The sequence below is a fragment of the Danio rerio genome, chromosome 4 (genome assembly GCF_049306965.1).
Source record: "Danio rerio strain Tuebingen ecotype United States chromosome 4, GRCz12tu, whole genome shotgun sequence".
NCBI classification, from domain to species: domain Eukaryota; kingdom Metazoa; phylum Chordata; class Actinopteri; order Cypriniformes; family Danionidae; genus Danio; species Danio rerio.
In genome coordinates this window covers 10,143,011-10,167,164 of record NC_133179.1, presented here as the reverse complement: position 1 = coordinate 10,167,164, position 24,154 = coordinate 10,143,011, and the positions used below count along the sequence as shown (strand labels likewise).

The 24,154-nt window shown below is 38.3% G+C and overlaps 3 protein-coding genes across 36 annotated transcripts in view; 2 read left to right on the top strand and 1 right to left on the bottom strand.

The window, feature by feature from the left end:
• Positions 1-1,377: 1,377 nt before the first annotated feature.
• Positions 1,378-10,576, bottom strand: hspa14 (heat shock protein 14). The gene is made up of 14 exons (NM_001045076.1): positions 10,458-10,576; positions 10,211-10,291; positions 9,677-9,759; positions 9,452-9,500; positions 9,190-9,295; positions 9,022-9,112; positions 7,859-7,963; positions 6,353-6,514; positions 5,873-6,028; positions 5,171-5,273; positions 4,360-4,575; positions 3,632-3,781; positions 3,471-3,538; positions 1,378-2,130 (listed from the first exon to the last, which is right to left on the bottom strand). Exons 1-14 carry the CDS (start codon positions 10,512-10,514, stop codon positions 2,043-2,045), a joined length of 1,515 nt encoding a protein of 504 aa, NP_001038541.1. The 5' UTR covers positions 10,515-10,576; the 3' UTR covers positions 1,378-2,042.
• An 83-nt stretch (positions 10,577-10,659) lies between these two features.
• Positions 10,660-15,094, top strand: cdnf (cerebral dopamine neurotrophic factor). The gene is made up of 4 exons (NM_001123281.1): positions 10,660-10,818; positions 11,272-11,399; positions 11,507-11,648; positions 13,608-15,094. The coding sequence occupies exons 1-4, from the start codon at positions 10,731-10,733 to the stop codon at positions 13,796-13,798; spliced, it is 549 nt and encodes a 182-aa protein (NP_001116753.1). The 5' UTR covers positions 10,660-10,730; the 3' UTR covers positions 13,799-15,094.
• Positions 15,095-16,439: 1,345 nt separating this feature from the next.
• Positions 16,440-24,154, top strand: part of shank3b (SH3 and multiple ankyrin repeat domains 3b) — a 33,343-nt gene continuing 25,628 nt past the window's right edge. For 15 of the 34 annotated variants that reach the window (XR_012401906.1, XR_012401901.1, XR_012401902.1 and 12 more), the window contains exons 1-2: positions 20,499-20,668; positions 23,562-23,825. Coding sequence is in view for 24 of the 34 variants with exons in the window: in XM_073947050.1 (XP_073803151.1) it covers positions 23,628-23,825 (198 nt within the window). In the remaining 10 variants the exon portion in view is untranslated. Of the gene's footprint in view, positions 17,393-20,498; positions 20,669-23,543; positions 23,826-24,154 lie in introns of those variants that run through there. The other 19 variants (XR_012401905.1, XR_012401903.1, XR_012401904.1 and 16 more) reach the window with 4 other exon arrangements.

The following is a 24,154-nucleotide window of genomic DNA, read 5'->3' as shown; positions in this document are numbered from 1 at the left end:
TCAGATTGAGTTGCCTATGGGAGAAATGACTAGGAATAATAAAATGGTCAAACTACTTCCTCTACAAACTAACATTTTCGTACTGTACGGACAAAGTAGAATAAAATAATGAGAAATCATCAGTTTGCAACATCAACCAGCATAATGAGCTGTTTTAATGCCTAAAAATTCATTTAAATGAATGAGACCAGAAGTCTTGAGCCAAACAGATTCAAATGGCAGCGCTGGCCTGTACAACAAGAATAAGGTCAATAAAGCTGAAATGAAATATAGTAGCTGAGAAATTTGTAATGGAGTATTGCAATAGCGACTAATTGAAATCTATTTTAAGATTAGGTGTAGAAGACACCAATGCACTAAAAACTGAACGGATTTTCGTTTGCAGTTTTAAAATATTTTTAGTATAAATAACAAGAAATTGTGTGTTTGTATTGCAGCGCTACATTCACATTATGTCTAAATTACATGACGACTAAAAGTGTACTCTTACTAGGCACGGTTGCCTTGAACTGTGCCGAAGGGTGCTTGTGCCCTCTCCCCTCTCTCCTGATGGCTCGCACTCACACTGCATTTTCACCTTCCAAACAGGAGCACGCTTACATCATCGATGATGCGACTGTTCAGTTTAACAGAAAGAGAAGCGCTCTCACTCAGCACAGTGAAGATTGCTCGAGTTATATCCTTTTGGATTATTTTTAGTCGTTTGGGATGCAGCGACACGCAGTCAAATATTTTGCGGAACAGATCCACCATTTTGACACTCATGCATTTTCATAAAAGTCCCTGTGCTGGAGGTATTAGGAAGTTTGCTAAAGGTGCAGCTGTGGTGCAGTGAGGGGTTTGCGTCTTTAATAAACTACGACAGTTTGCGTTCATTAAACAGTAAGAATGATTAATAACTCCATATAAATCAGTCCCTTAAAAGTGACATTGCATCTTCAGTTTTGGGCTCAGGCATGCTTTGCACTCACACTACAATCGTACCGCACCAAAGCCCAACCGAACCGCACTTTGGCACACCTCTTGTAACTGAGCAAGGCTCAAACCACGCTTGGGCTCGATTCAGAGCACTCACTGACTGGTAGTCAAATGAACCAGGTAATGTGCCCCCGCACTGTGAGGATAGCTTAGTGTGAATATGCCAATGAAACACTAGTTATGTTAAAACAGCTGAAGGAGAAATCTTTAGGCTATTTTAGTTAGTTTTACCTCAAATGACTAAACTATTTTAAGTTATTGTAACAATCCTGACGACTAGCTCAGAGTTGTATACAATTTCTAACTCTTTTATCTTTTATTCTAAATCTGTTAAACTTGCAATCGTGTAACTGCAAAAATTGCGAGCAGAAGTGAATGCACTGGAAATAAACTTTGTGGTTTGTGTTCGGTGATCTTTATTGCGTGCTACTGCAGTTACAGATGACAAACACCAACCTGCTTTAAAAAGCTGATAATTCTGCACCTGCTCAATGTGACTGCACCCAGATCAGTGTCAGTGAAGCAAACACAAAACCACCAGCAGCTGCTTCTCCATCTCTACATCACTCCAACAATCTTGTGCATGCTTTCAGTGGCATCAGTAAACTACACAGACTTCTTTAAATCCTCCAATGATTTGGCCTGTGCTATTACCACACGACTACTGTAACGAAGGCACATTTGAAGAGAATCATCTAATATAAACCAAAAGATCACAAACAACAGAACATGACGACTGCTAGTAAAAAAATGCGAGAGCATACAAATTAAACTGGATAATATAGGACAAATACTGCCGATATTTACTCACATGCTCAATTTTTATGTTCTGAAATAGGACAAAAGTATCTGGTCCAACTTTTTTGGTCAGTGTAAATGCAAAAGCTGAATTTTCATTGTGTTCCAAACAGATTTAGATCAACACGAGCATAAATACGTTTACTTTGTGTGTGAGCTGTTGTTTTACACGAACATGAGCTTGTGTGCTTGATTTAAAGGTGAGACCTCAAACAGCATGAGATGCAGGGGTTTACTGTATGGTATAATGTTGTCCTGATTGAAGGTTAAGATGCTGCTGCAGCTGTTTCAATGGTGATAGCTTCAGATCTGCCGCTGCTTTGCTCTGTGCACGTTACATGGAGTGAACCATCCCTGAAAAAACACAACACAGTCATCAGTAACAGCTTATGTTAGGGCTGCACATTATATCGTTTGAGCATCAATATTGCAGTGTGTGCATCTGCAATAGTCACATCCCAGGATCTGCATTGTTAAATTGGGATTATATAGTCACACAGTAGGCATACTGTATAGTAGGCAGCTATTACGGATTGCCCAGAACATCAGTAGCTGTAGCTCTCATCCTCTGTCTGAGGAGTTTATCTTGCTCCCTTTGGGTCGAAGACTTTAGATGCGTTTTAGTAGGACAAAACGGTTCAGGAATAGCTTTGTCCCATCATCTATTGTTGCTCTGAATAAATTGTAATCTTTTATCATGTATAATTTGTTTGTGTATATGTGGGTGTGTGATTTAATTGTTTGTATCAAATGCCAAACTTTGCTGCAAAACAGAATCTACATACGGGTACTAATAAAGTCAACTCAACTCACAGTTCAAAATATATAAGTTACTGCAGAGTTTAACTATAATGGAGCAAAAGCTGATCATTTTCACATTTTAAGCCCTAAGAGAGTTTAAAACATTCAGACACAAGCAATTTAACCAATTGTTACTTTAATAAAATTTATTTAACTATTTAAACAGTAAAGTCTTTGCAATGTTATTTTATATGAGATTTTTTCCATTTCTGTACCCGGATATGATTCGACTAGCCTGAAAACCCTAAAGCACTGCTTATTTCACTTTTATGTTTGCTCTATTGCATTTAGCTATACTTGAAAGTTGTTTAGTACATTCAGTGCATGATTTGTTCCCCTACAGAATCATGCCAATCAATATAGAATTAACAAATTGTTTCCAAAATAGAAAAATTCAAGTCATCTGATGAAACTGTATTTATATTGCAGTAAATGTCACAGAAATGTCAGATTTTTCCAATATCATGCAGCTACATTCAGATAGAGACTTTATGACTGTAGATATTATTCAGATTATGGTGCATAACACAAGGAACAACCAATAACAGTTTTCTGTCTAGACTGAAAGCAAAAATCATACATAAGATAACTTAATATTTGACGTTTAATAATAGTCTAAGTGTCTAAGGGGAGTTTTTTTTGAAAGTACAATTTATTTTATGCTAATCAAAGCTAAATTGAATCATTCAATGCTGCAATAGTAACAGTAATAATACTCAAACTTAAAAAAGCAGTATGTGTTTCAAATCTAGTTTATTTCTGTGATTCAACCTGAATATTCTGCATCATTATTTTACGCGTCACATGATCCTTCAGAAATCATTATAATATGCAGATTTCTTTATTATTATTAAACATTATGCATCAATTAAACCCTCAATTTCATTCATTACCTCTTCATAGTCAGCACTGTGACAACATCATGCAGCTCCTCTTTCGGTTCCAGGTCTCCAAGTACAATCTAGTAAAACCAAAAACAGTCATATTCAAGCTTCAAGATCAAATGCACAACACAGACTTCACACTAAAATGTGCATTAAAATCCTGGACGGACCTGTGCGATTGGCTGCTGTGCCTGGAAGAGCTGGAGCCGCACTGACGACAGACTGCCAGGGCCCTGCAGCGTGTGCTGGCGGCGGGCAGGCAGAGGAGTGCCAGACGGAAATAAAACAGTGAAAACCTCCAGCCCAGAGTCATCCACTTCCTGAAATGCCAACACCACATCTACTCATCAAAAAACAGAGCCTGCTGACTACTTAATGAGTTCACTTGACTTTGAAGAAGAGTTTAAGAAGTGTTGATGTTTGAGCAAACCCAACAGACTCCACTGCAAAGGGAGATCCTTTCTTTTTTTTAAAACAGAATTAGCTTTAAGGCCTACATTTAAAGCCTGGTAGGAACAATGTTATTATTATTGTAGATTTTAACAGAAACATACAAAAAAATTATATAATAATAGAAAAGGAAAAAAATGGATATAAAAAAATGCTGGTAGGAACTACACTAAGGTTTTTCCCTGGGTTTGTGACATCACCAACCCTAAAATATACATAAACTCCGCTCCCTGGGCATGAGGTTTCCTTTATCATGCACTTTAGCCAATCATGTAATGGTTAGCCAATCAGAACACACTGTGCCACAGTAAAAACAGTAATAAACAAAAATTTTTTTTTTTTTTAATTATAATAATAATTTAAGCCTTCAAATACGGCTTATTATTGATGGAATGAAATATCAATAATCATTAAATATTGCACTTAGTATCATGCAATATCTCCCTACCTTAAGGGTGATGTCGCTGGCACAGCAGTCCACAGTGATGGAATCTTCTCCCAAAGCCAGGCTGTCTTTTCCCACCAGGATTCCTGCCTGCATGGCAGCGCCAACCGGAATCACCTCATCCGGAGGGATGGAGTTCAGCAGCTCCACATCTGGGAATAAATCCCTGATCATCTGCTGCAGCTTCGGGATACGAGCTGATCCTCCACTTAACACCACCTTACAATGTAAGCAGAGCGGTCAGTTTAATCTCAGCGGACAAATGATATCAATATAATCAGAAAATATAATCTAAAAAGACAATATAATCATACAAAATAAACTTAATTCTACTATTTGGGCAGAAATCAGAGAATCCAACTCAAAAGTTAAAATACTGCATGATAAAACATATCTGCTAATTTATTAAATGTAATGGTCATACAGTATGTTATGTTGTTAATTCTTTAAAAAATAAACTTTACAATTGAAACATGCATCGTCTGATTTAAATGGAAAAAAATCTATATCAATAAAAAACTTATTGCCACTGTGTTCTTTCAGTAACCACTAAAGCTTTTAGTTTGAATTAAATTTGATCACTGTCTATTTTCTGTTTATAAGTTTTAAGTTTTAGTCATTTAAATAATTATAGATAGAAATACTTCAACTAAATAAAAAATGTGTTGTTTTTTGGCAACTACCTGAAATATCCAAAATTCAGCCAGAATTTATAATAACAGAAGTATTTTATTTACAGCTCCCTCTACTGGTCACTCTTTTGTATAAAAGAAAAAACATGAGCTTGTATGCTTGATTTAAGGATGAGTCTTACCTTGTTGACGTCAGAGGTGGACAGGTTGACTTGCTCCAGGAGACTTTTAATTGGCTGGATGCATTTATTAAACAGGCTGGAGCAGATGAGCTCAAAACGGGCTCTAGAACACAAGCATAAATAAACATACAGCTGAAGTCTGAATTATTCACTATCATAAATTATTAGCCCTCCTTTAATGGAAAGAAGATTTTTTTCAACACATTTCTAAACATGATAGTTTTAATAACTCATTTCTAATAACTGATTTATTTTATCTTTGCCTTGATGACAGTAAATAATATTTAACTAGATATTTTTCAAGATGCTAGTCTTCAGCTTAAAGTGACATTTAAAAGCTTAACTGGGTAATTAGGTTTACTAGGAAAGTCATTGTATAACGATGATTTGTTCTGTATACAATCTGAAAAAAATATTGCTTAAAAGGACTAATATTGACCTTAGAATGTAAAAAAAAAATGTTTTTAAAGATTCAAAACTGCTTTTATTCTACCCCAAATAAAACAAATCAGACTTTCTTAAGGAAGAAAAAATGTTTTAGGAAATACTTTTAAAAATTCTTTGCTGTTAAACATTTATAAAATATCTTAAGAAGAAAATTCACCGTAGGCTAATCATTTTGACTTCAACTGTATATATATAACACACAGAAGAGCAACAAGTCTCCCTTACAATACCGATAAACCTGAAGCTTCGGCTCACCTGGAAACATTGCACTCAAAGTCCATGCCATCGTAAAGCGAGTCCACGAAACAGTTTGCGCTGCCTAGCGTTGAGAGTGTGTGTTTGGCCACATCCGCGCTGTTCATCAGCTTCATCATCGCCCGCGCGTTACCACTCACATCCTGCTTAAAAGTCCTGCAAGGCGAAAGAGGCGCTCACAATCAAACAACCTTTATTTATACAGCACCTTACTACAACCAAAGTGCTTTAAACCAGTCAAAACCAAAAATACAACACAACTAAAGAGCAAATGATGCAAAAACAATACAAGAAATATCAATAAGAAACAGCAAAACAATCATTTTACATTATGAAACACTCTCTCTTTGTGTTTCGGTAGAGTCAAACATTGAATAAAAAAGCACATTTCAAAGGAAACTTGTTTGTCAAATATGAGGAACAAACTAACAAATTTAAAATGAACAATAACACATTTACAACATTTAATAACACACTGACTTCTTAAACTCTGCGGCGAGGTGTTGAGCTAGCTCCTGTGTGAAGCTCTCTCCTCCAGTCTGGTGGTCCGTCTGTGTGGCGAGAACACGGTAAACTCCGCTGTTCACCTCCAGCACGGTGACGCTGAGGGATGTGCCTCCCAGTTTATACACCAGAACATGACTGTGATGGAAGATGTAAAAGAGCATGAGGATTCGGAGGAGCTAAAGCACAGCTCATTACCAATCTTTTGTCCATATAACTTGTATTTAGGCCTGTTAAAATAATCCATATATCGACTTACCGCACAACACATGGACATGACAAATCATTTTTGAAATATATATATCGCCCACACATAAAAACCAATTCTAGCAACATTTTGGCTGAATGTGCAACATCTCTATCTCTATTGGATGTGTCAGAATTGTTTTAAAAAAAACACGAGTATTCACTATAATACTAGAGTATATTTTTATGTGGGTGTCTTACGGCTGAAAATAGATCTGGTAGCAGATATCGCAGCCTCTGTTACATTTTGAATCACACTTTTTTGTTAACATTTATTATTATTTATTTAAGATATGCGTCTTTACATTGTAATTCCAGTGCCTCATTATTAAATGACTATGATTAAATGAAATACTCTTTACTCTTATGTGGTTCCTCTGAAGATTGTACTTATATTACGATGCTATTATATTGTCATTCTGGCATTTTATATATTATAAATGGTCTTAAAATGACAATAATTTTGTTTATCATAATATATTTTGGTGCAGTATTGACCTTATTCTCCGCAGACGAGGGGGCGCTGCCATTTGAATCTTTTTGGCACGAGACTTCCGGTCTCATTCACTTCCATTCATTTTTAGACATTAAAAACTGCTCGTTTCGCTGTTTGATGTTGCAAACTGATATTTCCTTGTTATGTTATTTTACTTGGTCTTTATAGTCATGCAAACATTTGTTTGTAGAGCAAGTAGTTTGACCGTTTTCTGTTTATTATTCCTTGTCATTTCTCCCATAGGCGACTGAAATGGAAGTTCTAAGACAATCGCGAAAACAGGCGCACTTCCGCATTTTAAAATAAGGTCAATACCGTACAACAAAAAACAGATATCATGACAAGCCTACTTGTATCACCTGCTATTAATTTACCAGTGATTTGATTCCTTTATATCAGGAGTCACCAATCTTGGTCCTGGAGGGCCGGTGTCCCTGCTGGTTTTAGCTCCAACTTGTCTCAACACACCTGCCTGGGTGTTTCAAGTATACCCAAGTCCCTGATTAGCTTGGTTAGGTGTGTTTGATTAGGGTTGCAGCTAAAATCTACAGAACACCAGACCTTTAGGAACAAGTTTGTTGACCCCTGCTTTATATTGTATGTACATGCATTTCTTTATATACTTTTATATAATTCTTCAAGTTTTATTTAGTTTTTGTTAATACATGTTAAAAGTTTTTTTTTAATTAATCAAGACGAAAAAAAAAAACAGTTCATCCAAGAGATTACAAAAACTCTACCTTTTCCCCAGCGGTGAGTCCTGGCCGATGTCGTAAGCTAGAAGAGCAGCGGAGGGTTCGTGAATCAGCCGTAACACATTGAAGCCGGCACTTTCTGCAGCTTGCCTACAAAACACAACAGACTTTAATAATGTTTTCTTTTAAATTAGCTATATTATGCATGACAAGCATGGGCGTAAATCTCAGGGGAGGGACGGAGGGGACACAAAAACAAAACAATTCTAAAACAAAACTTACAAAAATATATATTAATAATAAATAATAATAATAAAAGCACTCTCTATAGTGAAAAATATAAGTAAACCTAAAATATTTGTGTGGAAAAAAAAAAAAACCCACTAAAATGCATTTAGAAACAGTGGAACCCCCCCCCCTTCCTCACAGTGCCTGCTTTGCCAGTTCATCTCACCTACTCTACAAACATCAGTCAGCTGTGTGGCTGCAGCTTAATTCATGTTGAACTCCAGTGAGTAGGGTATTGTATTCACTTTAAATAAAGCGATTCTCTTTAATGCAGACTCATTCATGAATTAGTTGCGGCAAAAACGCTGATTACTAATGTAATTTTGCATGAATTTGCTATGTTAGCAATTAAAGTATTACTTACTTAGCTCGTTTACAATAGCTTGTTGCATAGTGCACTGCAACCAACATGCCAAAGCCGTTTGCCATGCATTATTTGTGACGACTTGGCATAATGTTAACTTAACATTAACAGCCACAATTGGCATATTGTTTAGCTGTGCATGAGCACTGTACTATTTGTGTCCCTTTCAAAAAATCCTCATGAGAAATTGTATATTTATTGTCCTCCCCTATTGTGTGTAGTTTGCATGTTCTCCCCATGTTCGTGTGGGTTTCCTCCGGGTGCTCAGATTTCCCCCACAAGTCCAAAGACGTGGTATAGGTGAATTAGGTGAGCTAAATTGGCCGTAGTGTGTGTGAATAAGAGTGTATGGGTGTTTCCCAGTGAAAGGTTGCAGCTGGAATGGCATCCACTGCATAAAACATGTGCTGGATAAGTTGGCGGTTCATTCCGCTGTGGGGACTCCCAATTAAAAAAGGGACTGAGCCGAAAAGAAAATGAAATGTTGAACGAAATTTACGCCCATGGAGAGTTTTTCAGCCATCTATAAACTTCCAGTGAAAGGATTATAATATACCTGAGTGCATTCTTCTGCATCTCGTCAAACTCAAAAGGCACAGTTATGACAGCATCTTTCACGTCCGAACCCAAGGCTGACTGGGCCGTTTCTGCAGGGAACATGAAATGATCATCAGTGGCTCACGTCAGGCAAACTATGAAAAGGAATAAAGGATTCAGACGGTACCTTTCATTTTATGGAAGATCAATTTAGCGACGTCTTCAGGGGACACATATTTGGTCGTCTCTCCGGTGTCGATTTCATATCTGGGAAGGCCACTCTTGTTGACAACCTAAGAATGAGTTAGAAAATACTAGAAATGATCGAACGTTGTAGTATTTAACAGCCTCTTTTATTTAACATTTTTCAACTAAACCATGCATTTCATCTCTTCCAGGTTAAAATATAATCAAATACTTGATGAGGGTTAAAAACAGCATGTACTTACTATGCATTTGCTTTCCTCTTTGTGTGCTTGTGCATCTGGGTCATCATAGCTGTCAAGTAAAAGCCGTTGTTTTATAATATATCAATTGCTATTAATTAGATTCTAACTATGTAATGCAGTGATTTATCTAGAACATATTATGAAACAGCTCAACTATTGCATGCTTTGGTGAATATGAAAATATCCTCAATTGTTTTTATGGAGCAAGCATAAACATGCACCTACCGTCTACCCAGGATCTGCTTCACTTTAACAACGGTGTTGGCAGCATTTCGTATTCTGCCCTGCTTTGCAGCGATTCCCACTATCTGGAAGATAAATGAAATAAAAGCATCCGATCAGAACAAGCACTGACTCTTTTACTTGATTTCTATTTAAATTAATTGTAAAATTTACATAAATGTTTTTAATAATAAAAAAAAGTTATTTTGTTACATGATAATTGCTAGTTAGTTAAGCTATTGCATACAATAGCATTCAATTAAACTAAACAGAGACTTTATAATTGATCTGTGATGTGCTTTCCTATTAGAGAATGAGTCAGAAGGTATTATGTTTATAATATTATACATTTAACTCACATGGGAAATAAGAAGAGGTGTAAGGCAAAAATATACAAACAAAAAACACAGACACGATTGTTTTTATTTCTCATTTCACATCAGTTATTAATCTGAATGCTCTGTTTTGGTGATGAACTGTGTAGTCATTAAAATGAATGAATGTCACATCTGTCCATGTGCATGCTGGCTAAATTACCTGTTCAGTGTCTCTGTAGGCCACCACAGCTGGAGTGACTCTGTCTCCTGCGTCATTGGCTACAACATCTGCTCGTCCATCCTAATGTGAAAACATTTATTAAAGCACGTTTGTGTATCTGCTGTTTTGTCTGCCTCCCCGTCTTATTCTGCACCACAAATGACTTCTATGTGACATTTAATTAGGTTGCTTACATATCTGCGCCTATTAAGAGAAGCAAAATTATTAATACTTGTAAATAATTCACCTTAAACACAGCGACACAGGCACATGTGTATCCAAAGTGCACTCCGATGGCAGCCATGCTTCCGATGAACTCAACCGGAAGCCGGTGTGCGTATGCAAATGAGAGGGTGGATTTTAAGACAGGCAGTGCTGTTAGCCAATCAGCGCGCAACTGAAATGACGGCATCGGAAACGCCTGATTTAGAAACCGATGAGCGACACAAGAGGGCGTTGCATACTGGGTGATGAAGTTCCCTTGGAAGTGCGCACGAGCGCATTTTAAGCGCACAAAATCATGTCTTTAACCAGCTCCTTTTCCACCCCGTTGCTTTTGCTTTTATGTGCTGTTTTATTGACAGTTACTGACGCAGAAGAGTGCGAAGGTGAGGTTGGTCGGCTTGTTTTTTTAAAGCGCATGAGCCACCGAGTTTAAAAATAGTCACCTGAAGTATGCTGGGTTATTTTGCACAAGTGCATGAGTGTTTTCACATGGTGAATGTAAGATATTCACTGAATGAAGCCATTATTTTGCAGGCAAGTCCAGTTGCTTTTGGCTCGCTCTCTGAAAACATTTTATCAGTATTTATTTTACTATAATATTACAAAAAATTATCTATATTTAGAAAAGTGTGTATGACAATAAATAATATATAATATAAGCATCTTTAAAATCATATAAAAAATTATATATGTATATAATAGTCTACTTACATCTACACACATAGCTTATGTTTTGCAGAATCATTACTAATGCTATTATTATATAACTAATCCACGAAATCAGCCCTCCAGTATAAACCGCGGTTTAATAATTATGTGTGTGTGTGTGTTTTCAGTGTGTGTGGGGTTTTTGGGACGCCTTTATAACTCACTGGTGATCAGACACACAGAACTGTCCCCAGAGCTGGTGGAGGAGGGCCTGATCAGAGCCTGCGCTGAGACTACTGGGAAAGAGAATCGGCTTGTAAGAAGATGAAAACATGCACAGTTTGAATCTTATTCACCATTTGTTGATGGTACGTGCAGTATGGTGAACATGGGGTCTTGTAATTCTGTCTCCTTTCACCTCAGTGTTACTACCTGGGAGCTTCCAGTGATTCTGCAGCCAAAGTGACCGGTGAGGTGATTCGCCCCCTCAGTGCACATGTTCCTGTCCACAAAATCTGCCAGAGGCTTCAGCGCAGGGACGGCCAGATCTGTGAGCTCAGATATGGTAGGGTGAACTTACATGTAAAGATCCGTTAAAGAGGCCATATGATGCTTTATGATGTGTTCCTTTTCTTGTAATGTGTACATTTATCAATTTGTGCCTCCTATCAAAGAACACTGCTCCAGACCTGCATAAAACAGTCCATATAAAAAAATAAGAGATTTAGAAATGAGCAAAACATACTGCTCAAAGGCAAACACACAAAAGAGGCAAAATTGCTATGTTGTAGAGATATTTTTAAGGTCACACTTTACAATAAGGTTAATGTTAATTAATGCATTTACTAAAATGAACAAACAATGAACAATACATTTACTACTGTATTTGTTCATGTTAGTTAAAGTTAGTTAATGAAAAGACAGTAATTCATTGTTAGTTCATGTTAACTCATACTGCATTAACTTATGTGAACAAGCATGGACTTGGATGTTAATAATGCATTAGTAAATGTTCAATTATGATTAATAAATGCTGTACATGTGTTGTTAATGATTAGTTCATGTTAGTAAATGCATTAACTAATGAACCTTATTGTAAAGTGTTAACGTTTTTAACTTAAATAAAAAATTAAAAAATAAAAACACTACAGTGAAACTGTTTACAAAGTTTGTTCTGATTGGGCTCAGAGTAATAAACTTTACTAATTCAATTAGAAGCATTTTCATGACGAAAACAGAATTAACAACAGTAAATGTCTCAGGCGATTTGTCCATTTACAGTAATAAAAGACACACTAATGCATTTTGGGAGCTTGAAAACACAAGCCTAAGAAAACTGAAAATTTTAAAAGAAACATTATTATATTAATGCGTTTTTGTAAACTACAAAAACCCTGGTTTGGTGAAAACAGTGATGTCATGCGTATGCATATTACGTTTTTGGGCACTGGCAAGTATGTGACGTCCAAAACCATGGATGTTGTGGAATTTGTTGTGAAATTTGTTTGATATATATCGCCATCTACTGGCCATGCATAACACAGAAATGCACAGGAAAAAAGTTATGTTATTAGTACATAGTTGTCCTGCAGTCGTTACTTTATAAATACTAAATAAAAGTCATGATTACAGTAACGGCCCATTCACATTGGGTGTCAGCGTCAATGCTTCCCATTCACTTTTTATATGTGATGTCAAGCGTTGCCTAACTGAATTGTGGGTCTGTCAGTGCCACTTGCAGTGCCTGCAGAAGTTGGGACTTTCTCAAATTCACAAGCGCCAACGGAAGCGTCAGCAAATCAGATCGCTTTATGCAAATACACCAGCTCAGACAGTAGCCGATGGCGGACTAATTTCATTGGCTGACGCTGCTATGACAATAGCGCTAACCTTAACCTTAGACACGCCCTCTGTCAAGCGTTGATGCTGAAGCTCTGTGTGATTCGAGCATGAGGCGCATTATACTTTTTAAAACAGATTTTAGGTGATTAGCCAATCACACCGCACTGGGTCAAGCTGTCCAATCAGAGCATTTTCTTAAGTTTGAAAGCATAATTCAGCCAGAAAATTTCAGACACATTGGGAATAGAGGTTCTGATCAAAACTAAAGAGGAGCTGAGACTTTTATTTCAGTTTACTGATGTACTTTCAACTGAAATGGAATATTGAGTAGGAGGGCGGAGCTTTCTTTTTGTGCATCGTTCCTTTGTTGCAAACTTTTGCTTAAGATTATGCGTGCTGAACCAAAAAATAATTAATAATCTTTTCAGTGTTTTTACTTTTAAAATGAATTGAATAATAATTACAAATTAATAACAATGTAGCTTAGCAAAATAAACATACTAAGTTTGGATTTGACACAGACTTTAGAGTATATGTCAACCCAGTAAACAAAACGATGACCTTTTCAAGTAGCATCATATGGCCTCTTTAACTGTACTAACAATATATTAGGGTTTGAAATATTCAGAAATATTTGTCTACAAACTTTTGAAACATACATATGCTGTTCTCCTATAAATAGAGCGTCTGGTTCTTGACTGGAGCACAGATGCTTTGTCTAAAATGCGAGCGTTGGAGCTGAAGAGAGTCTTGGCCTCATGGGGCGAAGAGTGCAGAGCCTGTCTGGAGAAGAGTGAATTTATCGCCCTCATCCAGGAGGTGGCCCCCAAACACAGCGCTTCAGAGCACAGAGCACACACGGAAGAGTTCTGAGGGCCTCCTTGTGCAGCTCCATGCTGGGGACACAGAGTTCTGAGGAGAGGGCCTCCCTGTGCAGCTCCATGCTGGGAACACACAGGAGGGGCAGCACGTGCAGCTACGTCCAGGGACACTTTTGAAATCACATCGAGACTCCTAACTTATAATGCTTTTTATAATGTTAATTACAACTAGCCATGTGCAATATCTGCACATTTCCCCAGTGTCTCATTCTCCTTTACCGCTGTAAGCATTTTCACCCGCACCCTTAAAATAAATGACTAAGCTTTATTAGTGTCTGTGATTAAGAGGTTGCTTGCAGAGATGCTGGCTATTTTTCTTGTCCAGCAGTTTAATTTGTTAAGGGACACAAGCTTGTGTTAAGACTTTAGGCCACTGTTTCCCAACCTTGTTCCTGGAGGAACACCAACAGTACATATTTTAGATGTCTCCCTTATCTGACGCATTAACTTGAGATTTTGAGTTTTTTCTAATGTTCTGATGAGTTGACTCAGGTGTGTTTGATTAAGGAGAGGTTAAAAATGTGTACTGTTGGTGTGCCTTCAGGAGCAGGCTGTGGAAACACTGATTTACACAACTTATATTTTAATTTGAACTCCTCGACTGTGTATGAGACTGTTGGTGAGTTGAACAAAGCTCATTAACTTATCCAGATCACATTTTAGTCAGAAATAAAAAAAAAATGTAAAAAATGGTTTGGTAACACTTTATTTTGATGGTCTCTATTGCACATTTTGTTGACTAAAAGTTGCATTGCAACTACATGCCAATTACTTCTCATTTGAGTATTATTTCTGCTAATACTGCTCCAATACATTTAACTGACTATAAGAAACTTTGCAAGTTAGTCAACTAAACCTAAAACAGTCTACTTATGAAGATAAGTAGAATTAGTTGGCATGTAGATGCAATGCAACTTAAATTCAACAAAATCTGTTAAAGGGACCATCAAAATAAAGTGATACCAATGTTTTGGATAAATGATAAAAAATTAGGCCTTTTTAAGACTATTATTTATGCACTGATATTATGGACAATTTCTTAAATGGATCTCTTTGGTGTAAAGCAACTGTATGAAAACAATTACTGTAACATATAGAGGAATAAAATTATATTGTAAAACTGTAGAGATTAAAAATGACTGGCTAACAAATGGGTAAAAGCCAATAATAGAGAAAAGTATTTCGTCAAAATTATTTAGTGAAATTATTTGGGGTTCCACTTTGATCATTTCATGTCATCAAATGATTCTCGATCCTTTGGTATATAAACCGTTGTTGCAAAGCATAACATTTTAGTGTGTGCCTTCTGTAAATCATTGTAAAAAATGAACGGTTTTTAAAAATCATTTCTTTTAAATATTCATTTTTGTATAACAGTTACTATGAGAACATAAAACATTTACAACAAAGTCGCTGGTTCGAGCCTCGGCTGGGTCAGTTGCCATTTCTGTGTGGAGTTTGCATGTTCTCCCCGTGTTCACGTGGGTTTCCTCAAGGATCCTCCGATTTCCCCCACAGTCCAAAGACATGTGCCGAAAAGAAAATGAATGAATTTGAAATTTTTGTGGCAGCGAGGTGGCGCAGTGGATTGTGCTGTCGCCTTATAGCAAGAAGGTCGCTGGTTCGAGCCTCAGTTTGGTCGGTTGGCATTTTTGTGAGGAGTTTTTCCCATTTTTGCGTGTGTTTCCTCCGGGTGCTCTGGTTTCCCCCATAGTCCAAATACATGTGGTATAGGTGAAGTGGGCAAACTAGATTGTCTGTAGTCTATGTGTGTGAATGAGAGTGTATGGGTGTTTCCCAGTGATGGGTTGCAGCGGGAAGGGCATCCACTGTGTGAAATATATGCTGGATAAGTTAGCGGTTCATTCCACTGTGGCGACCAAGCCGAAAAGAAAAAGAATGAATGAATGAAATTTTAGTGTGAAATACAACTTGGGGATTAGTCCTGATTTCACTTGTGTGTGTGTGTGTGTGTGTGTGTGTGTGTGTGTGTGTGAATCAACTCCAACGATTCAGTTCATTCAGTGTCAGTGTGTAACAAATGCATAGATGCTTGCGTATGACATAATTATATGTCACTATCCTGACCTCTCCTGAGGATCGTATTGTTGTGACACACACACACACACACACACACACACACACACACACACACACACACACACACACACACACACACACACACAGATGGAACAAAAGACGCCAACGCAACTGTGCTGATGTTTACATCTGGCGCGTTTCCATGGCGATTACAGAACCTTTCATCCTCAGCTGATGATGCTACCGGATTTTGCTGACAAACTTTTTATGTCATAAAACAGAACCAATCAGCCACAAGAGCATCCATCGGCGGGGCTCGTTCGCTCTCCTCTCATCTCTCTCTCTCTCTCCCACCCCCAGGCTCTCTCATTCACAATCCCCCTTTTTTACCATCCAGTTCTGCTGTTCTCCTGTAATAGCTGTTGAGAGAGAGTGAGAAGAGAGAGAGACTGTGAGTGAGATTCAGGCCTTGCCCACGCAAAGAAGTGGGAGACTGAACCTCTCTCTATACGCTCTCTCTCTCTCTCTCACACACACACACACAGTCAGTGTATCATGCTTGCACTGTGTGGGCTGAGCTGAGCATTCCTGTCATACAGTAACAGTCTCTCTGCCTCCGCACTCTCTCTCTTTCCCTATCTCTCCCTCTATTTCTCTCTTTCCCTTTCCCTCTATCTCTCCTCTTTTCTCCCTCTCTTCTCTTTCTCACACACATACGTTCCAAATACACACATTAACACACTTATAGACTTTCACAGACCAGAGAAGGACCCTCTGAGAGGAAGTCGAGATGGTGTGGAATGTGTGCCCTGGTTTTATTAGGTAAGTTCTGCGATTTTCCAAAACAGCCGTGTGCGAGCATCTGAATGAGTGTTTGTTGGAGGATGAGAGTCGTTTGTGTCATCTTAAGGCTTTTCCATGTGTCATATTTGGTCTCGCTGCGGATTTCACTACAGGGATTACAGAACACTTTTTCCTGACAGGCAAAATGTGTGTGTGTGTGCGGCTGACTGGATGAGGATGTGTGAATGAGTATGAATTGCGCTCACTCTATATACTGTAGGTCTTCCTCAGGCAAACCGGTTGAATTTTTTTTGCAGGATAGACAAGACGTCGCCTTACCTTCTTTACCTGTCGCTTTCTGACGTCCTAATTTCTGTCGTGACTGAGGCCAATCTATTCAGCCCTAACGCCCACACATTAAACCATCACACTCTCCGTTTTTTTCTCCTTAATTTGCTCCCTTTCCAATCCCCCCCCCTTTTTTTCAACATCTCTTTAAACATCTGTGTGGCTCTCCGTGCACGTGCACAGTCTTTCGCACACCCGTCAGGAGATGCCAGAGGATGCTCGCTCCAGATTTATGCGTTTGGCCCTTTAAAAGCAGGCAAAGTTTCCTGGTGAACCATTTTTCTGGTTGCCATAGTGATGAGCGAGGACTTGGAGAGGTGCAGTGGTACTGGGATGCAGTGACAGCTCTTAGCATGTGAATTCTCACACTGAGATATGGAGATGCACTGAGACTCGGAACAGAGACGGTGATGAGGTGAGACGCCCACGAACACACATCGCTATTGCTCACAGCGCTCTTTGGCTGATCAGACTGTTCCTGGATCTGTATACGGAGGTGACAAGAGCCCGAAGGGGGGAGGAAACCATGTGGGGATGAGTGTGAGATAGAGAGGGGATTTATGCGTGTGCAGTGATTAATGTTGGAGAAAGTGTGTGTGTGTGTGTGTGTGTTTAGTTACTCGACGCAGAAGTTTTGCATTTGCTGCTTTGAAACTTGACTTCAGGAGAATGCAATTACATGCATATTACAAATGGAGATTTGTAGTGAGTCGCTATTTTGCAGAATAGCACATTAAGAATGAATATTAATTAATGCATTTATAATTTGAATGTTAAGAGAAGTGTTTAAAGATTCTGGAGTTATGTAGCTGCATATTACAAATGAATACTGAATAGTGCATTTAAAGCATGCATGTTTTGCATTCATTGCTCTAATATCACAGATGCTCAGTAATGTGTTAAATAGCAGTCTAGTGTCAGTGTAAAACTAGTCTAGTCTAGTGTAGTTAAAAACTAGGACATTTGCAGTGGACTGAAACTATTTTTGCATAATTATTTTACATGTAGCAGCTCCAGACTGCGATTTACAACAATAAATGAGAGTACATTGAATATTTATACTGTGCTTTAAAAAATATAATACAGGAATATTGAAATGAGCTGCAAAATGCTAAATAATGAATAAATTATAAAAGAAATGGTAGCATCTACAAACGCTGGAGTTTAAAAGGCCACACTGTTATGCAATATGAAATTTCAATTAAAATTTTAGTACTTCAACTGAAGCTGGATCAAATGATCATCAAATTCCAGCTTAATTTTTTTCATGATGATTATATAACTTGTATTTAAAAAAAGATCCTTTCTTTCTTTACTATGATAATAAAAATGTTAGTATGATATTTTCACAGTTAAAAATAAATAAATAAACATATGCATATTCAAGGCTTGACATTAACTTTTTTGATCACCAGCAACTGTGGCTGGTAGTTTTCCAATGTTACTAGCCACTCGCCATCTTCACAAGCCATAATTTTGTTGTTGGGAAAATATATTTTATATGTATTGATTTGACTTTAGCATGCTAAAATTACTTGATATAAATTATGTTATGTCCACGTGCCTCCTTACTCTTTTTTTAGTTCACATGACTTTTTAGGGCTCAAATTTTTAAAAAAAAAAAGTGTCAAAACAAGCTAAATACTAAATAGTATAGCTGTAAACAGTACATACATTTTTATTCAACAAAAATGTTCTTAAAAATAATTGACACTTAAAAAAAATATTCTCATTGATCTAAAACTATACACAGTAGTTTGTCCAGACTAAAGGTCTCAGATCATCAGGTAACTATAAATAAATGGAGAGTCAATCTCCCATTAAAGCAATGTTATTGTAAAGGATGATAATTAAACCATATTGTATTAACAAAAATAACTGCAAGCAAACGAAAGCTGAAACACATTCTATGTGCGATAGTGAACAGTTGATCACGTGCACATGGTTAACAATAGACCCAGTAATAGTCTGTTCAAAGTATGGTTAAAGTGAAAGCAGCAACAGCTGCTGCATACAAAAAAATCTGTATTATCTCTTGAAAGTAGCAGGACGGTTTTTTCCAATCTATTTTAAAGAGAAATGATCACACCAGTTGTGTTTCCAGGCATGTTTTGCACAAGGAAGCGGGAGCTTTTTAGCACTCGCGCTCTTCACATCAACTGTGCCTGACTCACGTCAGTAAGCGAGGGTCGTCTCACTATACACCTGATCATCCTCTCATTCGGTATCCACCTGCTTATATTTGCTTGCGCAAATAGTTATCAGTTGTTCTACCTCTCGATTCTAAGAGCACATTTGCATGGATATAAACAAACGGTTAAAAACTAACATTATAATCTTCAGGGATGAGGCAGCTCTGTCAATTTAAACATTATTTTCGGGTGTTATTGTCAAGCCCTGTGCATATTATTAATTAACCTATTTAATTAAAGCATTAACTATGTTGTCGCATATTAAGAAAGGCAGCAGCCTTGCAACTTCAGTCAAGCTCTTACCCACAGATCCAGACGTCAAGGTGTGTCTTATGTAAGCAGCAAGCTCATGTGATTTCTCCTTGATCTGATGAAATCAAAAGGAAATGAAATCAGGATTTTTTTTGCAGCTGTCATCTATCGCAGCGCCTTCAAATATCGATGCATTCAGCATTAAAGAACTGTACTCAAACGACTACAATATCAGTGCTATATTGTCGATTCCTGTAATTGTGTTACAGAGGCCCTTCAGCGTGCAGTGCAAATAGAAACGTTACTGTTCTGTAACCGTATGTGTGTGAGAGAGATTTGTAGGAAGGAGTGTGGGTGTCGGTAGCCTTTTTTCTGTTTCACATTCAAGTGTGTGAGGTGAATTTTTGTGCTGCCTGAGGAAAGAGAGGAGTTATCAGGAGCATGCAGCCTTTCCTATACTTCCTGCAAAAACATCCCGAGGAGCCTCGGCCCAAACCAGCCAGGAAGAAGGGCAGGAAGTTGGGCTGAGATCACGGGAAGTAAATTACAAAGCCAGAAGGGGCTTAGTATGAAAACAGGTCCAGTGGAAGCTTCTGGAGACCACAGCCATGCTGCTTTAAAGAAAATGTACAGTGTAGCTTCAGACTTGTGTATGTGTGGGAGTAGCGGTGATCCTATATTTAAAATTGATGGGATTATGAAGGTGTTTTGTTTCTTCCTTCAATCCGCACTGCCATCTTTTTAAACATGCTTTAATAAATTCATCTCTTATTTATCCAATCAAACTGCATATAATCTCCTGTTGCTCTATTTTAGCTTTCCAGATATACACTCAGATGGTACATGAGTGGCTTTAGGGGTGCCAGAGATGAAGTATTTAAGTATATAGCCTCACCTGAGGAGACACTGGTGATTGGTTAAGATACTCGAACACTTGTTGCTTATTGGTTTCAGTCAACAAGCGATGCTTTTGGTTGGTCGAGCTGCTTTGAGATGGTCTGGAAAACTTCCTGCTGTAATTTCCCCTTTCCTGCTGGTTTTCCTGCTCAGTAATATTCAGCATCAGGGTTGGGCTTCAAGTGTCCTGAAATTTCAGAGCTCAGAGGAAGCGCCAGCACATTCGGGCCCTGCTATTTTACAAACACAAAGTGGAATACCGTCAGAAAAATCACTGGAATAAGGACAAAAAGCTCTGAAAAGTGCCTGCGATTGTACATGAAGCTTCACATGGGAAGTCCAGGTCGAAGGTGAACTCCTCCTTGTTTCCTTCTTACTCAATGTTTGTAGCTCATATGCTTTTAGTTAGGGATATGAACTAATCTCTAAACCCAAATACTGAACCGTGTCACAAACTTGTCTGTTTTTCGCTATGGATAATACCGAAATGTAATGGGAATTGTTAAAGAGAGGTGTGCAATCACACATCTAAGTAATCAGAGCTAAGATTTTGCCAGCCAGATGATAAAACACTTACAACGAGGAAGGGACATCGCCTGAATACTAAACACTAGCCAAGTACAACCAACTGTAGCAACCCACTTAGCCACTTCCTACAAAACATTCAGAACATCTTAACATCACGGGACTGTCAACTTTTGGGTTGTTTGTAACAAGAATACACATTTGGTCCTTATCGCCTTAAACAATCTCTACATCATGTAATAAAGTGATTAGTAGTTGTCACAGAGCTTGCTATTTCAGTACTGAGTTGTGCATCAAGTTGTCCTTTCAGATCTCAGTTAAACAAAGTTCCTGATGGCCGTACAGTAAAACGAAGCTGCTATGGATGATACTTACTCTTTACAGGGATTTTCCATCTAATGTTCTCTGTGACAATATCTGTTACGTAATAGGACTTCCCTTCTGTCTCCGTGGACAATAGTCAAGAGTGTCTGAAATGTTTTAGCTTGTGTGTGATTGCATTGGAATGAGTGAGTAGGTGGACGGCTACATGTGGCCGGCTGTGATAATAGTATGGTAAAAGAATGAGTGTGTGATGCTGCATATATTCCTTTCCCTTGAGACTTAGTGTGACTGAGGATGTAGATGGTTATTTATCCTTTTGATGGGTGCAAAATTAATTGTTTTACTTACAATCAATAAAGCATCCTCTTGATGTGGACCATGTGATGATGAAAATGTGTGTGAATGGACAAACCAGCAGGTCGACCACATTGTAAAACATCTGAAATGTTGTTTTTGGTCAATCCATAACGCCGAAACCATTTCAGAATTAGTGTTATTATACTATTAATTACCTCTATAATAGTAAAGAGCGTCTGTGCTACGCGTCTCATGTCTTCAAACACCACCACACGTTTCATTGTATGTCGGTATTGTCTTCTGAGGCGCAAGTAATTTATTAAATAAAGAAAAGATTCACGCAGCTTCTCCTACCACAGCAAATGCTGTTTTTACTTCTGATATTTGGTGCCAGTTAATCAGTAAGTGATGATTTTGTTCACTTTGACTACTTGGATGGAAACAATGCTTTATTATGTGATATTCCAGTTTTGCAAATACATTTAATTCACATCTTTGGATGGAAACATAGCTAATGTCTGAGGTCAGAGAAGAATATCACGACTGCTTGAAGCTAACAGGGAGACAAAAGCATCTTAAATGATCAGTTTATAACGAACGTGTGAGCATCTTCGAACACATAAGTCAAACCTTGAAGCAGATGAGCAACAGCAGCAGATGATCACACTGAACCCTCTCTTGACTCCCCTCCTTTTCTGAGGTCAGAGAAGAATATCACGACTGTTTGACGTTAACAGGCAGACAAAAGTATCTTAAATGACATCTCTTCATAACGAAGGTGTGCAGAAGAGCATCTTTGAACACATAAGTCAAACCTTGAAGCAGATGAGCTACAGCAGCAGAAGATCACACCGAGACCTCTCTTGTCAGAAACAGGAAAATGAGACTACAATTTACATAGGCTCACCAAAACTGGACAACATAGGATTGGAAAGGACTGGTTCGATCAGATGATTCTTAATTTTTCAATCAGAAAGTACTGATCCATTCTTCTTTTGTACCAATCGTTCAGGATCCTTTTGGTGATATAAAAGTGTGAAGAATAATTTCTTCGTACAAAATTGGAAAATGTAATAAGACTGGCCTGGTTTGGTGATTTACAATTCATGCTGCACCATTCAAATAGTACGGTGAGAAAGAGAAAGATTGGATCCAACCTGATTTGTACCAACAGTCCAAGTTGTTGCTGGTGGTGTAATGGGATGGGGAGATTCTGTTGCCATATTTTGAGCTTCTTGTTCTCAACTGAGCATAGTTTAAACACCATAGTCTACCTGATAATTGTTGCTGATCATGTCCATCTTTTTATGATAAGAGTGGAATCATGTAATGGCTACTTGCTCCAGGATATCATGTCATCTTACAAAGCTCAAATAATGTAATGGAGTATCTTTGGACTGTGGTAAAAATGGAGATTTGAATCAATCATGTGTGGGAAACAAATCTGCAGATGATATCCTGTCATGCTGCATCTTTCCTGCAAAAAATTAAGGCTGTTTCTTTATTCAGAGGGTTAAGTATTTGAAATGGGTGTCAAGTTGAGTTGAGTGCTGGTGGTTTGTTGCTGGTGATGCTGTAGGAGGAGGACCGGCTGTAAGTGTGTGTGTGTGTGTGTGTGTGTGTGTGTGTGTGAGATTTTGCACAGCTGTCTCAATAGAGGAAGTGGTAGCACACCAGAACAAGCAAAGTGCTGAGTTTCCATGGCAACTTGGGATGCAGGGTTCCCTCATTTTCCATTATTCCCAAGTGGATCTGCTTCACAGTGTCCATGGCAACCACTCACAACCAATGGATTTCCTCTCTCTCTCTCTCTCTCTCTCATCTCTGTCAAACTCTCTTATCCTGTCATTTGATCTTGTCATTTGTGGAAAAATGTCATCTCCATGCTTACGTAAAGACGTCATTACCTGTCACAGTATGGCATTATTAACCACAAAAGCTTGTGAGTGTGTGTTATAACACAGCTCTGCGCATATATATATATATATGGGTCTTGCTTGTATACAGGCGAATCAGATATTAGACCTTACAAGACCACCATAAACCAGTAGGTTAGAATGAGTCTGACTGAAACTGCAGGTATATGTTGTTTTGTAGGGTTGTGAGGCCGGCGTGTTGAGCAGAACGCACACACACTCTCACACACACACTCTCTCCCGGAGCATGCCTATCAGTCCACCTGCCGACGGCAAACATGAGGCTCTCGACCGGCCGTGGCAACAACACGCCCCTACCAACGGTAACCACGGAGATGACAGTATTCGGACCTCTCCTGGGAGTAAATGTGGCTCCGAACCTATGGAGGATCTCCACGGAAACGCAGTTGTCATCCGCATCGGAATCCCTGATCTGCAGCAAACGGTGAGTGCTCTTTTTACTGTGCTCTCATATGCATATGCAGGCTCATTCTCGCCTTTGAAATGGCTGCACTGCAGCACAGGAGTAGAGAGTGGCAGTGATTGGTACAGACCGAGTTGTTGATTCTGCGTGGGAGTAAGGGGTGTGTGACAGAGGCTTACAGCATGTCGTCTACATGCATGCATGTTTCTGTGCAAGGACCTACAGTCATTTGTGCTGAAAGATGCACGTCGAACTGTGTATACCGTGTAATCCAAAACTGGACTTTTTCGGACTTACAGGTTTTACCTGAATTCACTTTTGAACCTAAATGATGTTAGATGGAGCATATT

What these genes read in the sequence shown, in the direction of transcription:
- cdnf (NM_001123281.1), top strand. Translation starts at nt 10,731, where the DNA reads ATGTCTTTAACCAGCTCCTTTTCCACCCCGTTGCTTTTGCTTTTATGT. An exon ending in TGACGCAGAAGAGTGCGAAG is followed by an intron (nt 10,819 to 11,271) that starts GTGAGGTTGGTC and finishes GTGTGTTTTCAG; the next exon opens with TGTGTGTGGGGTTTTTGGGA. An exon ending in CTGGGAAAGAGAATCGGCTT is followed by an intron (nt 11,400 to 11,506) that starts GTAAGAAGATGA and finishes CTTTCACCTCAG; the next exon opens with TGTTACTACCTGGGAGCTTC.
- hspa14 (NM_001045076.1), bottom strand. Translation starts at nt 10,514, where the DNA reads ATGGCTGCCATCGGAGTGCACTTTGGATACACATGTGCCTGTGTCGCT. An exon ending in TTTGAGTGCAATGTTTCCAG is followed by an intron (nt 5,274 to 5,872) that starts GTGAGCCGAAGC and finishes CTTGTGTTCTAG; the next exon opens with AGCCCGTTTTGAGCTCATCT. An exon ending in CACAGCAGCCAATCGCACAG is followed by an intron (nt 3,539 to 3,631) that starts GTCCGTCCAGGA and finishes TGGTTTTACTAG; the next exon opens with ATTGTACTTGGAGACCTGGA.